At 32.8% G+C, this 24042-nt stretch overlaps 1 protein-coding gene across 1 annotated transcript; it reads left to right on the forward strand.

Annotated features, from left to right (window-relative positions):
- The first annotated feature begins 1595 nt into the window (after positions 1 to 1595).
- Positions 1596 to 12436, forward strand: LOC140446297 (uncharacterized). The gene is made up of 3 exons (XM_072538835.1): positions 1596 to 2010; positions 2341 to 2556; positions 8874 to 12436. The coding sequence occupies exons 1-3, from the start codon at positions 1596 to 1598 to the stop codon at positions 12434 to 12436; spliced, it is 4194 nt and encodes a 1397-aa protein (XP_072394936.1).
- The last annotated feature ends 11606 nt before the right edge of the window (positions 12437 to 24042 follow it).

Here is a 24042-nt window from a genome sequence, read left to right on the forward strand (position 1 = left end):
CTTATCAGATCTACAGAGGAGCTTAAATACATTGGAGGTATACTTAACCCTCTATAGCCCCGTGTGTACTCAAGGCAACAAAGGAGTTTTTGATGCAGAAAACTTTTTTAAAACAATTTCCGACTCTAAGATGCCCTCTGTTAGTTTCAGGCAACATTTGGTTATACATTTTAATACACTTAGTGCCATCTATGAACCTATGACGAAACCTATATGGAAATTTTTAACAGTATGTCAGATGCACATCTCCGATCGTGATTTATTGTTATAAATTGTGTACAATTGATATAAAACTACATAGAGGCATTATATCAGCATTAAGATATTGATTGCCGTTGAAATATGTTTATTTTATTGTTTTGTTTCAGGACTGTGATAAAAAACAGGTATGTTGCTTTGAATCCACACTGGACCATATTATTTTAAATTCTTTTTTAAAATGGATTAAAAAACGTTCTACGGGAAAAGCAGTAAATATCCGTTATTTTTTATAAAAGTTTCCAACAAATCCGAGGAATCCGAAGACTCTGACTTTGAAGAGAGTGATAATGAATTTTCCATAGGTACTCAAATATCAATCGATCCAGGATCAAATGAAATGGAAAATGAAGACGATTTGTACGAAGCAAATTCAGACCAGGATACCAATTTAGATTTAGACCAAGATGAAGATTAGGATGATACCGATAAAACAGAAAAACACACTGAAAAAAATGTGTTCAAAAGGTCAAAAATGATCGAAAAAAACATTTCCAATTCCAGAATGGAAAGGTAATTTACCGACATGCAAATTATTAGAACCGGAATCCCTGTTAAAACTTTCGAGCAACCCTGTAAAATATACTTTTAGTTGGAATTTTACCCGACATCTGGTTTACACCCCGAGAGAGGGGCTGCAGGTGGTTGCAGACAGATAACACTCTCTTCACAACATCCTTACAATAAGGACGCTAGTTTTTAATTCTATAGTTACGAAATATTTTACATGTGCCCTTTTTTTTTATAACTTCAATACAGTTTAGTTTTAGTGATTTGTTTTTTTTTGTATTACGTGAAATTCCAATAAGATTTAACTTACATCCCCTACATTAATGGTCCTTTGTTCGAGCCACATTAACCAGTTATCAACATACATTCCATTCGAAGCTGTATTTTTTCGACGAATCGTCCCATCCACACAGCATCGGAAGAAGGCAGGTATCGTCAAAGTCAAGGTTAGTGCATAAATAGTTTCCTATTACCTATTTTAATCCTATGGTCGTAAAAGGGTACATTTTGTATTTGATTTAATTCAGTGGAAAATATTTATCTTTAAAATCACGTATTTTACTGTTATTTATAACACATTTAGAGATTTCAATATTTTCATTTATACATTAATACACGAATATAGTATTTAGCGTCCTTAAATTTATTTCAATTTATTCATTTTCATTTATAAATTATTACAAAATTGAAATATTATCTTAACGTTTTTTATTCACTCGCAAAACTTTTATACACATAACATTACATAATTTGCTTTCGATTTTTTTGCGTATACATACATATATTTTTATTTTTGTGAATTTACCATATAAAATTATATTGTCAATATGGCTGACATCGCTACAGCAAAAATTAAACGCTCCTCAATCAAAGGTTCTGTAACTCGTTTTAGTACACATTTTAATTCTATCAAAAACAAACCTTTAGAACAAATTAACTTTAGAGATTTACAACTTAGACTTGATAGAATTGAGAAACTTTTTGATGATTTTGACAATGCTCAATCACTTATTGAGGCCTCTGATGAGGACTATACTGCCAACGCAGATACTATCCATGGTATAGAAAGGTCGTCTTTCGAAAAGTCGTTTTTTCATATTACTAGCGCTGTGCGAGACTTTATTGACACCAATCTTTCAAAACCCCGTGATCAGGCTGCTCAAGCTTCAAATTCGACAATTTCGTCCGAAAACCGGTCTATTAACATTAGGTTACCCGCTATCAACTTGCCCTCCTTTGAGGGTGATTATGATAATTGGTTGTTCTTTAGAGATACATTTAATTCTATCATACATACCAACACGGAACTTTCCAACATTTAGAAATTCCATTATCTAAGGTTATCCTTACAAGGTATTGCCGCAGAAACAATACGTAACCTGGACATTTCTGAGGCAACATATGAAACTGCATGGGAATTACTAAAAGACAGATTCGAAAACAAATCTCTTCTTGTTAATAATCATATTAAAAAATTATTTAATTTACCACATGTTTCAAAAAATTCACATCATGATCTACGCACCTTACTTGATGGTTTCCAAAGACATTTACGCTGTCTTGAGTCCTTAGACTTAGACACAACATCTTGGGATGCCCTTATCATAAATCTAATCACCACAAAACTAGACAATGCTACACACAAAGAATGGGAACTGTCAATTAAAGACGATAAGATCACATTACCTACTTTGAGTAACTTAACTGAATTTCTAAAAGGCAAATGTAGAGTCTTAGAATCTATTAATCATCAAGAAGAAAAATCTCGTCCCAAATTCCCATCTACAGGTAATCCCAAGTCCAAAAATTTCTTGTCAACTAATAATCCTTCTAACTGTTCTTTATGCAAACAAAAACATCTAATTTACACTTGTCCTGAATTTCTCAAATTAGAAACGTCATTAAGACATAATGAAGCAAAACGCTTACGACTTTGCATAAATTGTCTGCGTAGTGGTCATTTCACTAAGGAATGCAAATCTTCCGGGTGTCGTAAATGTGGGAAAATACACCACACACTTTTACACTTTCAAGGTAACTCACAAAAGCTTATTGAAACCAGTAATCAAACCGTAACGTTTCGTTTGAGCACAACTCTACTACTTTACTGTCTTTTTTTTTTTTTTTTTTATATTCAGTTTGATGGCCTTGGCCGAGCCAATTAGCCAGACAAATTTAAAGACAAACAATTTTTACAATCAGAGGAATTTTTTACTATTAGAGGAGTAAACATATAATCATCCGTACAATCTAACGTGCAATTAGTAATAATTAGCAATTAACAATTAATAATTAGTAATTAGTAATAATCCTTTTTTTTTTTTTCTTTTTTAATTTTTTTTTTTTTTTTTTTTTTCCCGCGCTAAGACATAACCCGATTCAACATCTCGGAGGTTTACATCTTTTTTTTTTTTTTTTTTTTTTTTTTTCTTTATGATTTTTTTTAATTTTTTTTTTTTTTTTAATTTTTTTTTTTTTTTTTATATTTAATTTTTTTTTTTTTTTTGCTTTAATACAATATTTACTTAAATATAAGTTAGTTTTAAGCTACAATTTATATTTACAGTTTTTGATATGTTCGTAAATCATTTTTAATATATTGATATCTCTAGAGAAAATCAAATTGTTCAGGTAGACGGGAAGTGGAATTTTTAATATAATAAGATTATCATAAAATTTGTTTATGTTTACTGATTCATGGGAACATTCAAGAAAAATATGTAATAAGTTACCTTCTTTTCCACACTTGCAATTAGGTGACTCCGCAAGACCCAACTTGTACATATGAAGGGGGGTAAGAGCATGATTAGATCTTAATCTGTTTATAACCCTTATGAAATGGCGATTTGATAGAGTATGAAACCATCTTTTTATGGGTATTTCAGGCTGCATTTGTTTGTAATTATTTCCAGTTCTCGTGTTTCGATAATATGTTTGCCATTTTTCTTTTTGATGCTGTTTACTAATTATATCAATGTCTGAAAAGGGGAGTAAGTTCAAGGGAGCTTCTTCGCCTATGTCTAGGGCAGATTTGGCTAGGCTATCTGCTATTTCATTGCCCTTAATGCCCGCGTGTCCCTTTATCCATGATATAATAATGCTTTTCCCTAAATTTGTAATTTTATTGTAAATAGTCATAATTTCTAGTTCTATATGATTTAGTTGTTTGGACCTATGTACGTTTGTTAGTCTGTCGACGACACTCTTACTGTCTGTAAATATTATGCAGCTGTAGGGTTCGTTACTATGTATATGCCTTAATGCAAGAAGAATCGCTGTCATTTCAGCAGTGTATATCGATGATTCAGCTGGCAATTTCAGTAATTTTTTAAATCCGCTTTGAACATTAATTAATGCACATCCTACTTTGTTTTGTACTTTAGATCCGTCTGTAAAGTAAAACTGATAGTTTGGCCATTTATGCCGTGTAAATGATTGAAAAGCGACTGGATCTAAATTACTGTCCATAAAAAAGGTATTAATATGTTTTGAAAAAAGCTCTTCTAATATATGGGAATACATAGGTGAAACTTGATTTTCATACGTATAGAAAGTATGTCGGTATTGAGATATCCTCAGGTAACTATTTACCAGAAGAGAACATTTTTTCTTTGTCCAATATTTATGAGTTAGATCTAAAATTGATAAAATATGAATATCCTGTAGATAGTTAGTATTTTTCCCTATGGCTCTAGTAATGAATTTATCACTTAAAAACTCCCGTCGAAATTTCAGAGGTGGTTCTATCGCCTCAACTTCCATTATATTAACAGGTGTAGAATTCAAATATCCAAGACAAAGCCGAAGGCATTTATTTTTTTGTATTTCTAATTTATTTAAATGTGTGTTTGCGGCAGTTCCATATAAATGACAACTGTAATCGAAAATGGGACGAATCATAGTACGGTAAAATAAAAGTGCTACATTTGGATCAGCGCCCCAGTTAGTTCTACAAAAGGCTCTTAGAATGTTCATTGCATTTTCAGACTTTTTTATGACATGATGAATTTGATCCTTCCATAGGAGTTTTCTGTCTAAATAAGTACCGAGATATTTTATACAATTTTTAATAGGGAACTGAATTTGACCTACTTCCAGATGCCCTTGTGGAATTTGATGTTTTCTAGAGAAAATACAAATTTCAGTTTTAGATTGTGATATATCTAAACCAATATTTTCATAGTGATTAAGAACAGCTTTAATTGAGAGATCAAAATTATTTTTACATATATCCAATGATTTGTGGGCTGTGTAAACTACTACATCATCAGCATATTGAATAATTTTTGTTGGGCTATTAATACAATTTTCTATATCCATATTATATAAAATAAATAGTATTGGGCTTAATATGCTACCCTGTGGAAGTCCTATATTCGTAAGACGTGGTGGAGAGATGGAATGGTTGATTTTTAAAAAAGTTGATCTATTAGTGTACAATGTCCTCAGAAAACTAGCTATGGTGATGGGGAAGCCGATGTCTAATAGCTTTTTATGCATAATGTCCAAGTTAACGGTATCGAATGCAGAGGAGACATCAAGAAAAGCAGCCATAGTATACATATTATCAGTAAAGTTTATTAGTATGGATGAGACTAAGGCAGTTATGGCATCTTGGGTTGATTTTGATTTTCGAAATCCATACTGAGATTTTGGGAGAATATGTTCTTGCTCTAACCAATGTTCAATTCTATTTTTTATTAACCTTTCTAACGTCTTTAGGAAGCAAGAGGCTAAGGATATTGGTCTATATGATCTACTGCAATTTTCTGGCTTACCAGGTTTTTTAATAGGTATTAGAATATATTCCTTCCAGCTGTCTGGAATTTGTGACGTATCATTCCAAATGTCATTAAAAATATTTAATAATGATATTTTATAGTGTTGAGGAATATGGTATATCATGGAATATGAAATATTGTCTTTACCTGGAGCACTGCTATTTTGTTGACTAAGTACTCGCTCTAACTCCCACATTTTAAATGGTTCTTCTAAGCCAAACCTATCTCTTGACACTGTTTCGCTGTATTCTGGAAAATGTTGTGAAGGTACCCACTGTGGAGATATTTTCTTATGAAATTCATCTAGCCAGCTGGATTCTGGATCTATTGGAATCTTGTTGGACTGTTTGCGGTTTTTAAAAGTGTTTACTTTCTTCCACACTTCACTGATTTGAGTTTTTGAATTTAGGCTTTCGCAGTATTCTACCCAATTCTGTTTTTTCTTTTGTTTGAAAAGTTTTTTTGCGACAGCGTCAAGTCTCTTAAATTCAACTAAATTATTTCTTGTAGGATCTTGTTTATATTTTCCATATGCAATTTTTCGGTTATCAGCGGCGGTTTTGCAACTTTCACACCACCATTGGTTCGAAATTCGTCTCTTATGTGTTCCGTTAGATGAAAACTTTGGTATTGCTAAATTGGCTGCTTTATTAATGTTTGCTATTAGAGTTTGATAGTTTCCAGGAGGATTTACAGCTTCTAGTACAGATGTGTATAATTTCCAATCGGCCTTGTTAAGATTCCAGATCTTGTGATAGTTTTGAGCTGTAAATGAAGTTATATGATCTGTTTCCATGTTAATGATAATCGGAAGATGATTGGATCCATGAGGGTCCTGTAGGACTCTCCAAGTAAAAAATTTTGAAATATCTTGTGTACAAAAGGTTAAGTCAATAGCGGATGGACTCTTACTAGTTGCTAATGTGGGCGATCCATCATTCAAGCATATCAAATTACAATGATCAATACATTCTAAAAGTTTTTTACCATAGCTGTCTTCAATTTCGCAGCCCCATGCGATACTGTGGGAATTAAAATCCCCACCAATAATAAACGGTTTAGGTATGTCTTTAAAGAATTCCAACCATTGACTTTCAGATATCTTGGTCTTTGGTTCAATGTAAACTGACACAATATTGATGGGATTTTTACCTCGGAGAATTTTAACTGAAATACATTTGTGAGTGAAAGGATATCTATTTTTAAGATTTATTTCTTCGCATCTTAAGTTTGATTTTAATAAAATGGCAGTTCCACCATAACCGTCTGCCCGATCTGATCTAAAGCAATTGTAACCTTTAAAATTATAATAGTATTTTGATTTAAACCACGTTTCTGAAAGCAATGCTATGGAAATATTATTTTGATATAGCAGATATTCTAGATTTACTTTATTAGCTACTGCTGAACGACAGTTCCATTGCAGCAAATTTATGTTCGCGTTTGTGTCTGCGAATTTGAAGACAAGGTATGGTTTACATGTTTACTAATTAATTCCACAATTTCAGATTTTGATACATCAAAATTGTTTGTTTGTTTTATATTACTTATAATATTGAGAACTACTTCTAAAACTAAACTTATTGTTGCATTTAATTCCTCTGATTGTAATTTTACTCCGGCTGAGTTTTTTAAATAATGTTGACTATTAATAATTCCCCCCGAGACAAAAGAGGTTTTTGGTTGTGTAAGTATTTCTTTTCTTGAAATTTCAATGGGATCCGGGCTGGTTGGTCTGTGCCTTTTGTTTGGGTTTGAAGTTGTAGGAGAAGAAAACATATAATTAGTAAAATTGTTATTATAGGATTTGGGTTGTAAATTGTGGGACTGTGAGTACTGAGGTTGAGAGGAATGATACTGTATTGTACTAGAAGGGGTAGGTCCAGATTGAGGCCGTTGGGAATAATTTGTCGAGGATATTTGACCACTTTCCATGGCAGAAGTATTATGAGCGACTATGTTTGCGTACGTATTTTTTGGGACCTGTTTATTTGCATCGAAGAAATTAATATTGCAAGAGCTCATGGTTTCCTTTACAATTTTTTGTCTTTTAAATTCTGGACAAGCAGACAAATTAGTAGTAAGATGATTTCCTTGACAGTTAAAGCACCGTGGTATGTAATCTGAATTTTTACAATCTTGTGTGGTATGGGACTCCTGACATTTGCTGCATCTTGGTTTACTTCGACACTGACCTCCCAGATGACCAAAACGGAGGCAGTTATAACATAATAATACTTTCTGGTTATACGGCTCTACCTCCTTGATAACTTTATTAATAGAAATATATTTTGGTAAGATTTGTGATTTGAAAATAACAATGCAAGACTTTGTGGGTACATATTCTACTATTTTACCTTCATCCGTAATTTTTTCTACTTTACGTTTTATTCTTTTGACATTAGATACTTCAAAAGTGCAATGTTGATCAAATTGTCTTATTTTATCTTTTATGTACGCCTCTGAAAAATCTTTTTCTATATCTCTAATAACACCTTGTCTATGAAGAATAAATTTTGGGATATACAATACAAAGTTATTTTTAACAAAAATATTTTCGTTTTTATTATTTATTAGAAAATTTGCTGATTTATAATCCTTTAACTTGATCCTAACCCTATTCCGACCTATAGAATCGATACTTATAATTTTATTGTCTATCTCCGGAAAGTTAGAAAGAATAATATCTCCGATTTTAAGAGCATTTAATTTACCTTTAAATTCGACCGAATTATTCTCAACATAAATATGATACGGGCCTAAATCAGTACTTACATACAAAAACTCCTGTCTTTCTTTCGATGTGTTATCGTTATCGATGGTCATTGCTGTTGTTGTTTGTATATCATTTGTATTTTTTTGACGTATATCTGGGGGCACTGGGTCTTCTGGGGGTTTCCCCCCGACTAACTGGTCCATTTAATTGTTCTTAAAACTCACAATCTAATTTTATTTTTACACCTAATCTGTAGATTTATAAAAACACAATTTTTAAACGAAAACAGTTTAATTTCGTTCCGCTTTGTCGATAGGCACGTCCGATTCGTAGGTGAACTAGAACACGACTGTGTACTTTACTGTCAACTGTAAAAATAAGAGTCTTTGACATCTCAGGTAACGAATACGAGGCTCGTGCGCTTCTAGATAACGGCTCGGAAAGTAATTTCATTTCCCAGCGCCTATTAAATCTTCTAAGGTTGCCTACAAACAAAACACATTTTTCTATTTCTGGTATAAACCAAACAAATTCTATTGTAAGCTATAGAACATCAGTAAAATTTAAATCCAGAACCTTAAACTTTTCTCAAGTAATTTCTTGCTTAGTACTTCCCGAAATTGCAGGAAATTTACCTTCTGTCACATTTGATAAGAAAACACTTAATATCCCTTCTAATATTACTCTGGCCGATCCAGACTTCAATATTTCATCTCCTATTGATATTCTTATCGGTGCAGAAATCTTCTGGAATTTAATTTGTATTGGTCAAATTAAATTATCACCTGGACAACCGATTCTTCAAAAAACTAAACTCGGATGGATTATCTCAGGTCCATTATTTCCAACCAATACCCTTGCAGCCAGAACTACATGCCATTTGTCGACCATAAACAATTTAAGCATTGAAGACCAACTTCAAAAATTTTGGGAAATTGAAGAATGCCCAAAAACAAAATTATTGTCTAACGAAGAACTTTCTTGTGAAGATCACTTCTTAAAAACGACCTCTCTTGATTCTTTTGGTAGGTTTGTAGTATCACTTCCCTTAAAATCTTCCGTCGACAATCTAGGCGACTCTAAGACTACAGCAACAAAAAGATTTTATTCTCTCGAAAAGAAGCTTAATGCGAATTTTGAATTAAAAGATGATTACACTCGATTTATCGATGAATATTTATTCTTAAACCATATGTCCGTTTCATCCTTTGAAACCATAGGCTCTGAGTTCTTTCTTCCTCATCATTGTGTCTATAAAGGCAATAAAATTCGTGTTGTTTTTGACGGTTCTGCCAATACAGATTCAGGTGTTTCTCTGAACGACATTCTTATGGTTGGACCTAATTTGCAAGATGATCTTTTCACTATCATCTCACGTTTTCGTAAACATAGTTTTGTACTAACAGCCGATATAGAAAAGATGTATCGACAAATACTGTTAAAGGAGGAAGAACGCTCCTTACAAAAAATCATATGGCGATCTGATCATACAAACTCTCTCGAAACTTATACTTTAAACACCGTAACTTACGGTACAGCTTCTGCTAGTTTTCTTGCCACGAGATGTCTTCAAGAAGTGGCACATATGTATGCAACCGATTTTCCTGACATATCTTCTATAATTTTACGGGACTTTTATGTCGACGATCTTCACACAGGTGGTTCTACAATAGAAGATATCAAACGTATTCAATCACTTACTTCCGAATTATTGTCTCGTCATGGTTTCCAATTGAGAAAATGGAAGTCAAACGCTCCTATTTTAAACTTTGACGATCAAAATAATGTTTCCTTGGAAATTGGAGCTGACGATACCATCAAAACTTTGGGCTTATTGTGGAGTCCAAAATCTGACACTTTTCATTTCAATGTTCAACCTATAGAGCACAAATGTAAAGTTACAAAGAGACTTATTCTTTCCACTATATCAAAAATATTTGATCCACTAGGTTTGCTTTCGGCTGTAACTATAACAGCTAAAATTATTCTCCAAGATTTGTGGAAATTAAAAATTTCCTGGGACGAAGTCGTTCCCATGGATATCTTTACGAAATGGGTTACATATCAGACTCAACTGATTAAACTTAATCAGTTACAAATTCCTAGGCATGTAATTTGTAGAAACTACAGGTCAATTCAACTACACGGTTTTTCAGATGCATCCACCGCTGCATATGGTGCTTGCATTTATATTCGTTCATCTGAAAACTTCGAAAATTTTCGTTGTCATCTTCTTTGCTCCAAAACCAGAGTAGCTCCTTTAAAACACATCCTCACGGTACCGCGCCTAGAACTTTGTGCAGCTTACTTGCTAGCTGAGTTGATAGACAAGGTAAAACAACACATGCAATTAGATTTCGAAAAAATCACTTACTGGTGCGACTCCACTATTGTTCTAGGATGGATAAAGACTTCTCCGAGTTTATTAAAGACGTTTGTGGCAAATAGAGTTTCTCAAATTCAAACTTTGACCGAATCTCAAACATGGCGTTACGTGAATACACTTGAGAATCCCGCAGATCTTCTATCAAGAGGAATTTCTCCTACATCACTTATCACTTCCGAAATGTGGTTTCATGGCCCATCATGGCTAGCTAAACCAGAAACTCATTGGCCTAATAGAACATTCGAACCTTGTCAACTCCCTGAGCTTCGACCAGCATCAGCCCTTATCGCAAGAGTTCACATGAAATTGGACATCATCACTAAAATATCCTCATTTGTAAAACTACAGCGCATTATCGCTTATGTATTACGCTTTATAAATAATTGTAAATTTTCTCCTAAACGAAGGAACTTCGACAACCTTTCTTGTGATGAAATAGATAATGCTTTAAAATATATAATTCGACTAGTACAAAATGAAACATTTTATGACGACTTGACACACCTTAAGAGACATGGTAACGTTGACTCTAAAAGTAAACTACTTACCCTCAATCCGTTTATCGATAAGGATAACATACTCCGCGTTGGTGGAAGACTGCATAATTCTGATTTTTGTTACGATAAAAAACATCCCATTGTGCTTGATTCTAAACACCACTTTACTACTATTCTTGTACGAAATGAGCATCTTACCTTAAATCATTGCGGTCCTCAACTACTATTAGCTTCCATTCGTGAAAAATTTTGGCCCATTAATGGACGTCAAGTGGTTCGCAAAATCGTTCGCGATTGTATTATCTGTTGTAGGGTGGCTCCTAAATTAGAAACCTATCTTATGGGTAATTTACCCTCGTCACGTCTTGTTCCCTCTAGGCCATTCTACAACTGTGGACTTGACTATGCAGGACCTTTTTTGCTAAAGGATCGACACACCCGAAATTATAAAACTATCAAGGGTTACATAGCTCTATTTATCTGTTTAGCAACTAAGGCCATACATTTAGAAGTCGTGAGCAGCTTGACCACGGAAAGTTTTCTAGCAACGCTAAAACGCTTTATTTCTCGACGCGGAAAATGTGCTTCCATCCTTTCGGACAATGGTAGTACCTTCGTTGGCGCAAAAAATGAGCTTGTCAAATTTTTTGACACCTCCAGTTCAATTATTAGGGACAATTTAACTACCGAAGGTATCAATTGGCAGTTTATTCCGCCACGATCACCTCACTTTGGGGGAGTTTGGGAGGCGGGAGTAAAATCTGTCAAATTTCACCTAAAGCGTGTCATTGGCAATACAATTCTTTCATATGAAGAATTTTCCACTGTTTTATGTCAAATTGAAGCTTGCCTAAACTCACGACCACTCTCACCAATGTCTAACGACCCTTCCGACTTACTTCCTCTTACTCCTGCACACTTTTTAATTGGATCCACATTGACCGCAATACCTGAACGGAATTTCTTAGATGTCAAGGAAAACAGCCTTAGCAGATTCCAAAGGCTTCAAAAAATGATCCAAGGTTATTGGACTAGGTGGTCCAAGGAATACATTTCATCCCTCCAGCAACGAGTTAAGTGGAAAAAACATTTCAACAGTCTTCTTAGAATTGGAAGTCTAGTGACGGTGAAGGAAGATGGGACTGAACCCTTAAGATGGTGCCTGGGTAGAGTGACTCATTTACATGCGGGTAGTGACGGAATAGTTCGTGCAGTGACAATTAAAAATAATAGAGGTTGTTTCAAGCGACCAGTGACAAAGGTGTGCGTCCTACCCACAGATCAGTGACTTAAGCTTCAGTGAAACAAACTTTTAACGCAACTCGATTACTTGTTGAACCCCTGCAGGCGTTCAAGGGAGGCGGCTTAAATGTTAAAACTTTCGAGCAACCCTGTAAAATATACTTTTAGTTGGAATTTTACCCGACATCTGGTTTACACCCCGAGAGAGGGGCTGCAGGTGGTTGCAGACAGATAACACTCTCTTCACAACATCCTTACAATAAGGACGCTAGTTTTTAATTCTATAGTTACGAAATATTTTACATGTGCCCTTTTTTTTTATAACTTCAATACAGTTTAGTTTTAGTGATTTGTTTTTTTTGTATTACGTGAAATTTCAATAAGATTTAACTTACATCCCCTACAATCCCCTCTACATTATTTTAAAAAGATGATATCTACCAATATGCTGGAAAACATAGTAGAACAAAGTAATTTGTATGCACTGCAAAAGAATATACATAAACCATTGAATATGCCACTAGCAGAATTAAACCAATTTATTGGACCTGTTTGTTTACAAGATCATTTTGACATAAGGAAACACGTGTTGCTCAAATAGTTGACACTATATCTAGGAATCGCTGGGAAGAAATAAAAACTAAAATTCATTTCAATAATAACGAAAATATGGTCAACAATAATGATAAGTTATACAAAATTAGACCATTCATCAACGGTCTAGTTCAATCAGAGTATTCCAATGAGTGAAAAATTGTGTATTGATGAACAAATGATACCATTCAAAGGGTCACATTCTTTAAAACAATATGTGAAGAACAAACCCAAAAAAATGGGGATACAAGGCATTTGTTTTGTGTGATAGCAATGGTATTGTTTATAACTGGGAATTATATATAGGAACTGTTGAACATCCTCTTCATTTACCTAATGTAGGCACCAGCGGTAATGTTGTAATACGATTGTGTGAGATAGTCGAACCAAACAAATGCTGTAAAATATATTTTGACAACTGGTTCAATAGCATTCAGTTGCAGATTGAAATGGAAAAACCTGGACTTGAATGTTTGGGAACTGTTCATCCAAACAGATTGCCTAATTGCCATTTTTCTGATGACAAGAATATGAAGAAACAGGGCAGAGGTACTGTAGAAGAAAATCACGCTACAGTAGATGGCATAAGACTAACAGCGGTAAAGTGGTACGATAATAAACTGGTTCATTTGCTTAGTACGTTTGTTGGTTCTGAGCCTACTTCGATCAGATCAAAACAAAGGACGTCCCAGGCTCAGTGAAATTGAGAACGAAATTGTAAGAAAACAGAAGAGAGGATCTACTGCAATTGTACCACCAAAGGAAGTTAGGCTTGACCAAACCTCCCACTGGCCAGTATTTTCTGAAAAAAAAGGGAAGATGCAAAAAACCAGGATGCTGTAATATTCCTAAAGTAATGTGCGATAAATGTAAAGTTGCTTTATGTTTTACAACTACAAATAATTGTTTTTTTGACTGGCATAATAAATAAGTATATAACTTAATTCGTTAGTTTTTTCTGCCCACAGTTGCCTGAGGGCAACACTCCCAAAACTCTTCCCAAACAAAATTTAAAAAATCTAAAAAAATTACTAGTTGTTGTAAATGCATATTTAAGCATATATGCAAATTAAAACATTTGTTCTTAAGTTTACAAAAAAGTCGGGCAATAGAGGGTTAAAATATATACATACTGGCCCATATCTAGTAAGCAAGTCTATGATGACTACAGCTGATTCCTACGTGTTTCCTGCAGTACTTTAGCCATATGATGTGGTATCAAATATTAGGAAATATACTCAGCATCCCACCTACTTTCCCAGAACGTATTGTATCCTCTTTTGTAAAGTCCAATTTCAATCCTAATCTAGTGGTGTAGAGGCTTAAGTAAAAATAAAATCTTTATATATTTGATATGTACTTTGCTCAACTTTATTAGTGTTAGTTCTAGTTTCTAGGATTAACAATTGCAGACTCAAGCTGAAAAGCTTAAACTACCTAACTATCCTAGAAATTAGACTAGGGAATTCTCTGCAATAAACATCAAACCGGTAAAGTGAGCCATAAACTACTTTGTATCACATTAATCTCTAGGGAAGAATGCAATAATTCCCTGCCTTAGTACAAAGAGGATTTAACTTTTTTTTTGCTTGTCCTAACAAAGATCTTTAGGGCTAGCATAGAACTAGGTATAGACCTGGATAGCTGTAATAATGATGTAAATAGATAAAATAAGACGAAAAACAACGCCCTAACTGAATCCTACGGACCAACTGATTCACCTGTTATTAACCTGTTATGTGTTATGACCTGTTAGCATAATTTGTGTTAAAGATAATACAAAAACTCTTGATAGCAATATTAAGGAGGGGCCATTACAAACCAGCATCCATATAAAGAAGGAAAATAAACAGAACCAGTACTGGGTGAAGTAGTTCAGAAAATCAGTCACTTTATTAATAATAGAGATATTGTATTATCCGCATTTCTACATATAAAAAGCGCAATTAACAATGCACTACCAAATTCTCTTTACGATGCAGCAGCATTCAAGAGAATTTGGTAGTGCATAAGTGGCAAATCATAAGTAGAGAAGATTTTGCCCAGAACAGCTAAGGGATGCCCAAATGTGGGAGTTTTTTCTGCTCTTCTGTGATCACTACTAGTGAATAAGTTGATTTTGCTCCTTGTCGCACAGGGAGTAAAAGTGTAGGCCTATGCAGATGATCTAGTAATTACGGTAACAGAAAAATATGGTATTGTGCTCTCCATAACACTCCAATGCACATTAGATATCCTAACTAAGTTGAGCGACAATTTCACAAGCAAATGAAACCTGTTAATGAGGAAGCTGTCAAGGAAGTGAATATCTAGGACTCAAATATCTAGTAGTATTACTAGATAAGCGGCTTACATGGAATGTCCATTTGGAAAGAATAAAACACAAGCAAAGTTTTCCGTTTGGACACGTCGAAACATATCTAGGAAAACATGAGGTATAAAATCCAAGCAGAAATACTGCCTATATATGACTCTAGTGAGACCTATGATTACGTATGGCACAATAATATGATGGTCTAAATTCAAACAAAAGACCACCAAAGAGAAGCTGAATAAGCTTTACCGACAAGTATACTTATAGGGGCAATGTCAACTACCCCAACCGTTTCTTTTCATTACATGTATGGATAAAGAAAAAGGCATTGGTTAGGAGCATATAGAACGCTTAAAAGACTTCAGGAAGTATGGCAAAAAGATACCGAGAAACATTTGGATAGATAATTAAAAATCACTTAGAGTTGGACTTGGTACAAGATACAATGCAACCTAAATATAATTTTGAAAAGCCATTGAATATTCTCTTTCCAGAAACACACAAATTAAAAACGAATCTTATAATTGCAGAACAATGCTGATACTCAGACGGCTCTAAAACCGAATGAAGAAGTTGGAACTAAAGTAAATAAAGGGAGACCACAGTTAAGTCTTAGGGAAAGCCCAAGTCATCACTTTACTATCTTTTAAGTGGAAATTGTACCTGCATAAAGAAATTAAGAGAAACTGCAGGGTCGGATCAACAAAAATTAGATCTGAGAGCCAAACGGCATTAAGGGCACTAGAATCGAATCGCATTGACTTTAAGTTAGTCTAGAACTGTCTTAAGTATCTAATTTGGATCGGAAAAAGTAACAAAGTAAATTCTCTCTATGTACCTAGACATACTGGTATTGAAGGGAACGAAATATTAAATTAGTTTGATGAAAAAATATTCATAGACTCAGAACTTTTCATTAGCATACAAAGACGCACAACCAGAAGAACAATATCGAACTGGGAGGAACCCATTAAACGTAATTACTGGTACGAACAAACAGGTCTGAAACATTCCAAAGCTTTTATATACGAACCTTCTCTGAATATACGAAGACTGTCTTCTCTAGGGGTACATGAACAAAATCGGACTGAGAGAAAGTGTAATTTACATATACTGCCAGGCTAATAATAAGACGTCGGAACGTTAGATGGATAAGGCCTAATATACTCGAGCATTGTTAAATCAAGCCCTACGACTGCTTCGAAATGTCACCTTAGGCCATAATAGACAGTCCTCTCTATCCATCGCCTTTCGCGGCCAAGCACATATTCCTTTATTTCTTATGTCTTCATCAATGTTATCAAAGAACCTTGTTCTGATTCTTCTTCTTCTTCTCTGACCAATGGGTCTTTCAAAGAGCGTGTTTCTAGATGGGTCATTTTGTTCCATCCGCATTACATGTCCTATTCACCTTAGACGTTCTATCTTAATATGGTTTACGATATCAGGTTCCTGGTATATTCTATAAAGTTCGAAGTTGTATCGTCTTCTCCATACACCATTGTCATTCACTGCTCCATAGATTCGCCTTAGTACTTTTCTTTCGAAACATCCTAACATGTTTTCATTATTTTTTGTGAGAGTCCAGGTCTCTGAATCATATCAAGTTTCATCTTTCGCTACTGCTTCAATGTCTTCCTTTATTCTGGTCCAGCAGAAGTTTTATATCTGTCTGGCCTTCTTCATTTACATTTTAATTCCTTAGCCTATTGGTGATGTTTTCCGAGTACCATTTTGCAATTGTCGCATCTCTCAGCTTTTGCACACTCCTTATACAGATTATAGACTTGTTAAAAAAGTTGAGATGAATGGCCAACTATGATCCAGGAATGAGCCACAATAGACCTCTTAGTTCGAGTGGAAGGGTGGTTAAGCGCCGACTTATATTAAACCTAACCTAACATAACCTAGTTCTAGTTTCTGTATAAACTATAAATCTACAAAATGAATAAATACTAAAATTTCATGGATGGAATTACTGATATTACAAAAACTTATGTACCGAGTGAAAAAAATACATTCGAATTACCACGAATATAAAAATATGCCTTATCTTTATGCATTGTTTAAATTTTTCTCTTTTACGATTCCTAGAACCGCAACACTAAATATTTTAAATCCATTTAAATTTTTGCATCCACTCTTTTCGTTCTGTCCTTTTCACAAATAAAATTTTAGGCAGACCAAACCTTCCGGCGAGATTTGTTGAAAAACAAACAAGACGAAATTCACCTTAATCTGCGTGATAAGAACGTTTTCAGCTGCACAGCCAAAATTCAATATTTACTTTCCATTACATGTGTTTGGAAATGTCTTGAAAATTGTCCATTTTTAGTCGAATATTATTCCAGCATCGGTAAAGCAGTAGCCGCGTTTTTTATCAGAGAAAGTTTGCTTTTCGGCCGTTCCAGTTTGAAATGGCCGGAAATAATATAAAAACAATAATCGTTAAGAATTTTTTAAAAATTATTTAACAGATAAAGTTACTTGTTCTGCTAAATAATATATAGAACATAAATCTCATATTGCTCAAATTCAAAAATAATATTAGCATGCTCCTTGGTGTAAATTATGAGGGGTAAAACAATAAATGTGCTTTAAAATTTTTTTTTAAATAATTTAGATATCAAAAAATGCTTAAACAAGAAGTTTATATCTTACAATATCATCTTATAATGATCAATTTGTATGACTGAATGATAATGCACAAGGTGAAAATTTGTATAAAGACAATTTTAAAAATTTTATTATATCTCGGTCTAAGATGCATTCCAAATTATCACACGTCACTGTCATCAAATTAATAATTATAAATTACTATTTTTTTCTTTAAATTAACAAGATAAATATAAAGTTCGTTTTTCTTCTACTACTTTTCTACAGTAAGTTGTCGTTCTATCGAGTTAGTGGTCTTCCTACCGATCTTGTTCCTGTTGGAGAACCGTCTCTTGCCGTCTTTACTACTCTACTGTCATTCGGCTTATATGATCGTTCCATTCTACTCTTCTATTTATTACCCAGTTCTTGATGTTTCCACCTTGCATCTACGCTGTATATCTCTACATCTAGCTCTGTCCCATAGTGTCCTACTATAAACCAAATAAGTGTTTTCATCTCTGCTGTTTCTAACATTCGTTTTTTTCTTCCTGTGCCAGATTGTGTTTCTGCCGCGTATGTCATTATTGATCTGATGACTGTTTTGTAAACTATGCCTTTCATTTCTTTCTCGATTTACATATTTCCCTTCTAGATCCAATTTACATATTAGCAAATTTGCTGTTTTAACCATGCATTTTATCTTTTTTGGGGAAATTACCATTTTAACTTTTCTGGTCATTGTAATAAATTGATGAAGCACACGTTGTAAATTATCTTCATTTTGAGAGAGTAGTATTGCGTCGTCTGCATAGCAGATTATTTTAAGTTGTTTTTCTCCTATTTGGTACCCTTTTATAGTTCTTACTTTTTTTATTATTTCATCCATAATCAGGTTAAACAATAGAGGACTTAGGGAATCTCCCTGTAATATCCCATTGCCAGCTTCAATAGAGTTAGTTAATTCGTTTTGATTATTCCTAGAGGTATCTTTTTTGCGTACAATACGTGATCTTCTGGTTCACATCATTACTGGAGGTTTACAATAACTACATCAAAATGTTCTCTGTTCTGTGCCATTCTTGGTAATTGTTGAACGTTTATGCCTGTCCAAGCTCTGATAGTGTGAAGCTATGACAGGCTCTTCTCGATAAGTGAATAATGGCCTTGTTGAACAGTCTAAAGCCTTGTTGTTCTGCTAGTGTTATAATTTTTTTTAGTTTCTCTAATGCTTCCATTATTTCTTCCTCCTCAATATATATTTCTTAGTTTGCCATCACTTCTAATGTTAGCGGTTTATTATCGTCACATTTAGTGAGGGATTGGGGATGAGGGATAAATGGGAATTGCAATAGTCTACCCATGTTTGTTTCTGAATATGTTTCATTTTTATTTTTTCCTTTATCTCTTTTCATTGTTTCATTTGTCTTAAGAAGCCTTTTCTTATTGTCTCATTTGGTTTTCTTGAGTTTTGTATTTTAAAAAGCCTTTCTTTTTCTTTTCTTTATATTTTGTCGTCACTTTCCCTCTAAAACATAGGTGTTTTCTATTTTGATATATTAGAGTTCGGTACTTTCCTCTCTCCAAGTGATGCTGTTGCTGCGTTAATTGTGTTATTTTTGAGTTTATCCCAGCTTTCCTCGATGTTATCGTTTTTTAATATTTTATTTGCAGCAATTCTGATAATATTTTTCTGTATAAGTATTCCATGGATTCCGTATTTAGTCTTTTGACTCTCATTGTTTTTTTGTGTGTTTTAGCCGCTATCTTGGGTATGAAATATTTTATGATGATTCTTATTTTACATAATACTAGGCTATGGTCGCTGTCTAAATCTGCTGAGTATACGCATCTTACGTCGATTAATTTAAATGGATGTTGATACCGATTCGAGCACGGGAAATTTAACGAATTTGTCCCCCTAAACCATATATTTGGCCATTCAGTTCAACGAAGCAATAGCAGCTTTTACTAAAAGATTTAATCTTTTACACATTTCGTATAGCCCAACGGACAGAAAACGATATTATTAAATCGTTTTCGTTCATGTCCACAAAAGTAGGTGGCACCTCTGTACGCTAACCACTTCAGTGATAAGGATTTAGGAAACATTCATTAAAAAGTTCAAGTTTAAATTTGTATCAGCCCGAGTATCTGATGAAGTAGGGATGTTGAAATGAGTCATAACCTCTATTGATATCGATTTGAGCACGGAAGTTTAACGAATTTTCAAAACATGAAAGTGAGAAGAAGCATAAATTTTATTTTAAAAATATCAAAGTTTTAATAGCAGAACAAAATAAAAAGAAGAGGGAGATACACGAATCAATAGAAATAAAAAGAAATACCAACGCAATAAATGACAAAAAAGATACACAAAACCTAAATAAAATATATTCCAATCTAATTTAAATAATAATAAATATAACACCATAAAAAGCTCTTAAAGTCATAACATATCTCCATTTTACCTCTTTCGAAAACATCAATGATACGCGCATATAAAAATAATTATATAATAATGACAGTAAACCATGAGATATCAGATATCAGCTTTTATTTGTCAGTTCATTAATGTTTGTGTAACGTTTTACGTTTTGGTAAGTCATATATATACATATTTTACAATAACTGTTTGTCTTATAGATTTACATTTTAGAATCTTGACAAAGGCAAGGGTTTCCTGCCGAAACGTTGATTGCAATGGAAATTAAAATCTAGTTCCACATGTACCTAATATATATTTTATTGAACCTAAACCCAATAAATACAAAATTTATCTTATATATATATATATATATATATATATATATATATATATACATATATATATATATATACATATATATATATATATATATATATATATATATATATATATATATATTGTTATGGATCAGTTTATCGATCAGAAATAGAATAAAGAATTTTTTTATTATTTTAATATACCGCGGGCATATAAGTTAAAATACAACCCTGTACTTATTTGTAATAGTTAGAATGAGAGAAGACATTGTTTCCGTGGCGGAACAGTTTTTCCTTGAAAGACTGAGTGAATAGTGAAAGGACAATGGAACCCGTATAATTATATATTTAAGGAATAAACTTTGTAATTGTATTTTGCGGTGGACATTTTTCGAAAGTAAATAAGAATTAGATTTAGATATGAGATAACAAGAATTTGGAAGCTTATTTCTGTTGAAAAAGGCAAAATTGTTAATGGTTTCTGAAAAGTAATTTGAGTGAAAGTAGTTTATTTGTTTTAAATATTATGTTGGAAATTTTCTAAATCGGAAATAGTTGGGAAAGATGAATGCTTATGATTGGTTTAAAAAGGAATAATGGGGAATGAGAGAGTGGAGAAGGTTTGTCTGGGGAGATTGAAAAGATTATTATGTTACCGGCAGACCAGAAGAGAAGACGTGTTTTTCGTGTAGTCAATCTGAGTACCAGTGTTTTCGTGTGTTAGTGAAAAAGGTGGAAGCTGAGAGCAGATCAAAATCGAGAAGATTAATACCTCTTTTGAGTCTGCATAGTCCACGAGATATAATTGAGAAAGAAAGGAGAATTTGTGAATAAAGAGTACCGGTCAAAAGAGGCTTGGGCTTTTGTTTTTGGAGGAGTAGTTTGCTGGTATGCGGTTTGGATCGATGCTGAGAACGGGAAAGATTTGATGGTAGCCGGACATAATCAATCAAGGAAGGAACTGTGGTTTGATGAGAGGAGACATCATTGGTGTGACAAAATAAAGGTCAGTCAAATAATTTGAATTAAAGAAAACCTTTAAGATATTCTAAAGATAAAATCAAATATAAACATACGAACTAAGATTCCAAGTTTCAAAGAGTTATTTTTTTTGTGAATATATTATATTTATATGGTCAATTTTTTTGTGGATATTATTAAAAAACAGATCAATAGATAGTTTGTAATTAAAATTAAATTTAGAGTATAGGAGTTTGTTGGGAAAGATAATTGCCCACAAAAGTTATTTATTAATATTCATCGTATTGCTTATTGAAAATAAATAATAATTTGTGTGCATATTTATGTTGTTTTAATGTTAGTTCCGTTTCCTGTTCTATCCCGATTATGAGCAACTAGGAGATACTGAACCCACTCGAAGAGATATATAAAGTAAAGTGATTAAAGTAAAATTAAGAAGCACCCTGAGAATTTTAATAGTAATTAATTTGTATGACTCTGCATAAATTAGTGAATTAATTAATTAAATAATTGGATTAATTAAATTAGTGTTAATTAATAATAAAACATCATAAAGCAGATCACAACAATATATATATATATACATATTTGGAAACTTCTTATGTATAGAAGAATAAACTTTTTGTTATATATTGTTAGAAATGAGTAAAAAAACAAAAAAAAAACCTAAGTAAAGTAATAATATGCTATTAAAACCTCGTACATCCTGAAATAGAATCCATTTAAATCATCCATTTAAATGTCAAAAACTCGCATCTCACGTTTAAAAAAACTAACTTGTATGTTCTACTATGAGAAATTATAAGTAATTTCCCATAATATGCTAAATTTAAGACTAGTATTTGACATGCAAACAAAATGCAGTTTACATATAAAATAGACTATTTTATTAATATATAGTTCTCACTGAAATACGAAAAAAAATTAAATAAATTAGTATAATACGTATCTCTTTTAAACACAAAATAATTCATATATTGTATATATATTCTACCTTCATATAACTCCTATAAAAATAACAGTTCTTTCCAGTAGCTAATTTCCTAATTTCCAGCTTTTGGCCAACAAATTCGTGCTCATTAAAACTAAATAATTATTTTTGGTGTCAGAAGTTATTCCAATGTCACAGCTCCCAAGTACATAAAAGGTTTGGTGAGTCGGGCCTCATAATGTGTCATTAAGGGTTACAGGTCCAGTTTATGCTTTTATACACAACTTTTTAGGCCAGGCTATTACATACAAAGCAACACGCTTATAAATTAAAATTGGAAATGCACGTATGGTTGTTTTTGTAGATAGTATAAAGTGTGGCAAAATTGAAAATGTGCACTGAAGACTTTAATAAAAACTTTATTAACTGTTTTCATGTTATTTTTTAAAAATATTACTCATAAGTTTAAATAAACGCAATATTATAATATAGCGCCAAACTTAATACTATGTTTAATTTATTTTTAAAATTTAAATAAATTTTTTTAAAATTAAATAAAGTAAGTTTATTATTTATTTATTATTACAGCGGTACCACTCACTGAATATCAGCACAGAAATCCAAGTGACTCCATCTTTATTTAGTGAAGACAAAAAAGATACTTTGTATGATTTGATACAAACAAATGGCGATTTAAACTGGAATACCCACTCTAAATTTCCTGAAAAAAATTTGTGAAGCTGCTAGTTTGTTAGAAAACAAAAATTCGAAACCATTATTACTTTAGCTAAAACAACGTATTGTTAAGTTAAAAACTGACCTTACTTTTCTTTGTCTTTTGTTATATTTGGTGTCTTGGCAAACACATTAAAAAAATTATTTTTAGATGACGGTGGAATTTTTTCCTGAAGTATTGAAACCTGCAAACCCCTGGACAGGAAAAGAAGAGATTCAAAATAGGATACCTGTTAGTTTTAAGAAATTTTCTAAAACAAGAATTATTCTGGACTGCACAGAATTACTTTTACAAAAAAAGCAAGTGTCTCAAGTGTCGTGTAATGACTTACAATCACTACAAAGTGGACCACACATCAAAAAGTTGGAATATGATGATTGGAATAGCACCATCTGGTTTAATTATATTTGTAAGTCTTGTTTATGGTGGCCGTATCTCTATAAGAGAGGTAAAACCAGTTGTAGATCGATATCTAATGATAAAAGACGTTGTAGTTAATATGCTCCAAGTTAATATGTTCCTTTTCTAACTTGGCTGCATAAGATGACCAATAGTCAGAAATACGTATATACGGTTGCCTTCCAATTTATACACATATTTTATTATATTTTTTTTTTCTTTGTTGCGAGCTATGCCGATATCTTTTACCTTTATTTTACTATTAACTCGCATGAACCTTTTTCTTATATATATATATATATATATATATATATATATATATATATATATATATATATATATATACTCTATCAACAA

This window comes from Diabrotica undecimpunctata, chromosome 7 (assembly GCF_040954645.1).
Source record: "Diabrotica undecimpunctata isolate CICGRU chromosome 7, icDiaUnde3, whole genome shotgun sequence".
Lineage (NCBI taxonomy): Eukaryota > Metazoa > Arthropoda > Insecta > Coleoptera > Chrysomelidae > Diabrotica > Diabrotica undecimpunctata.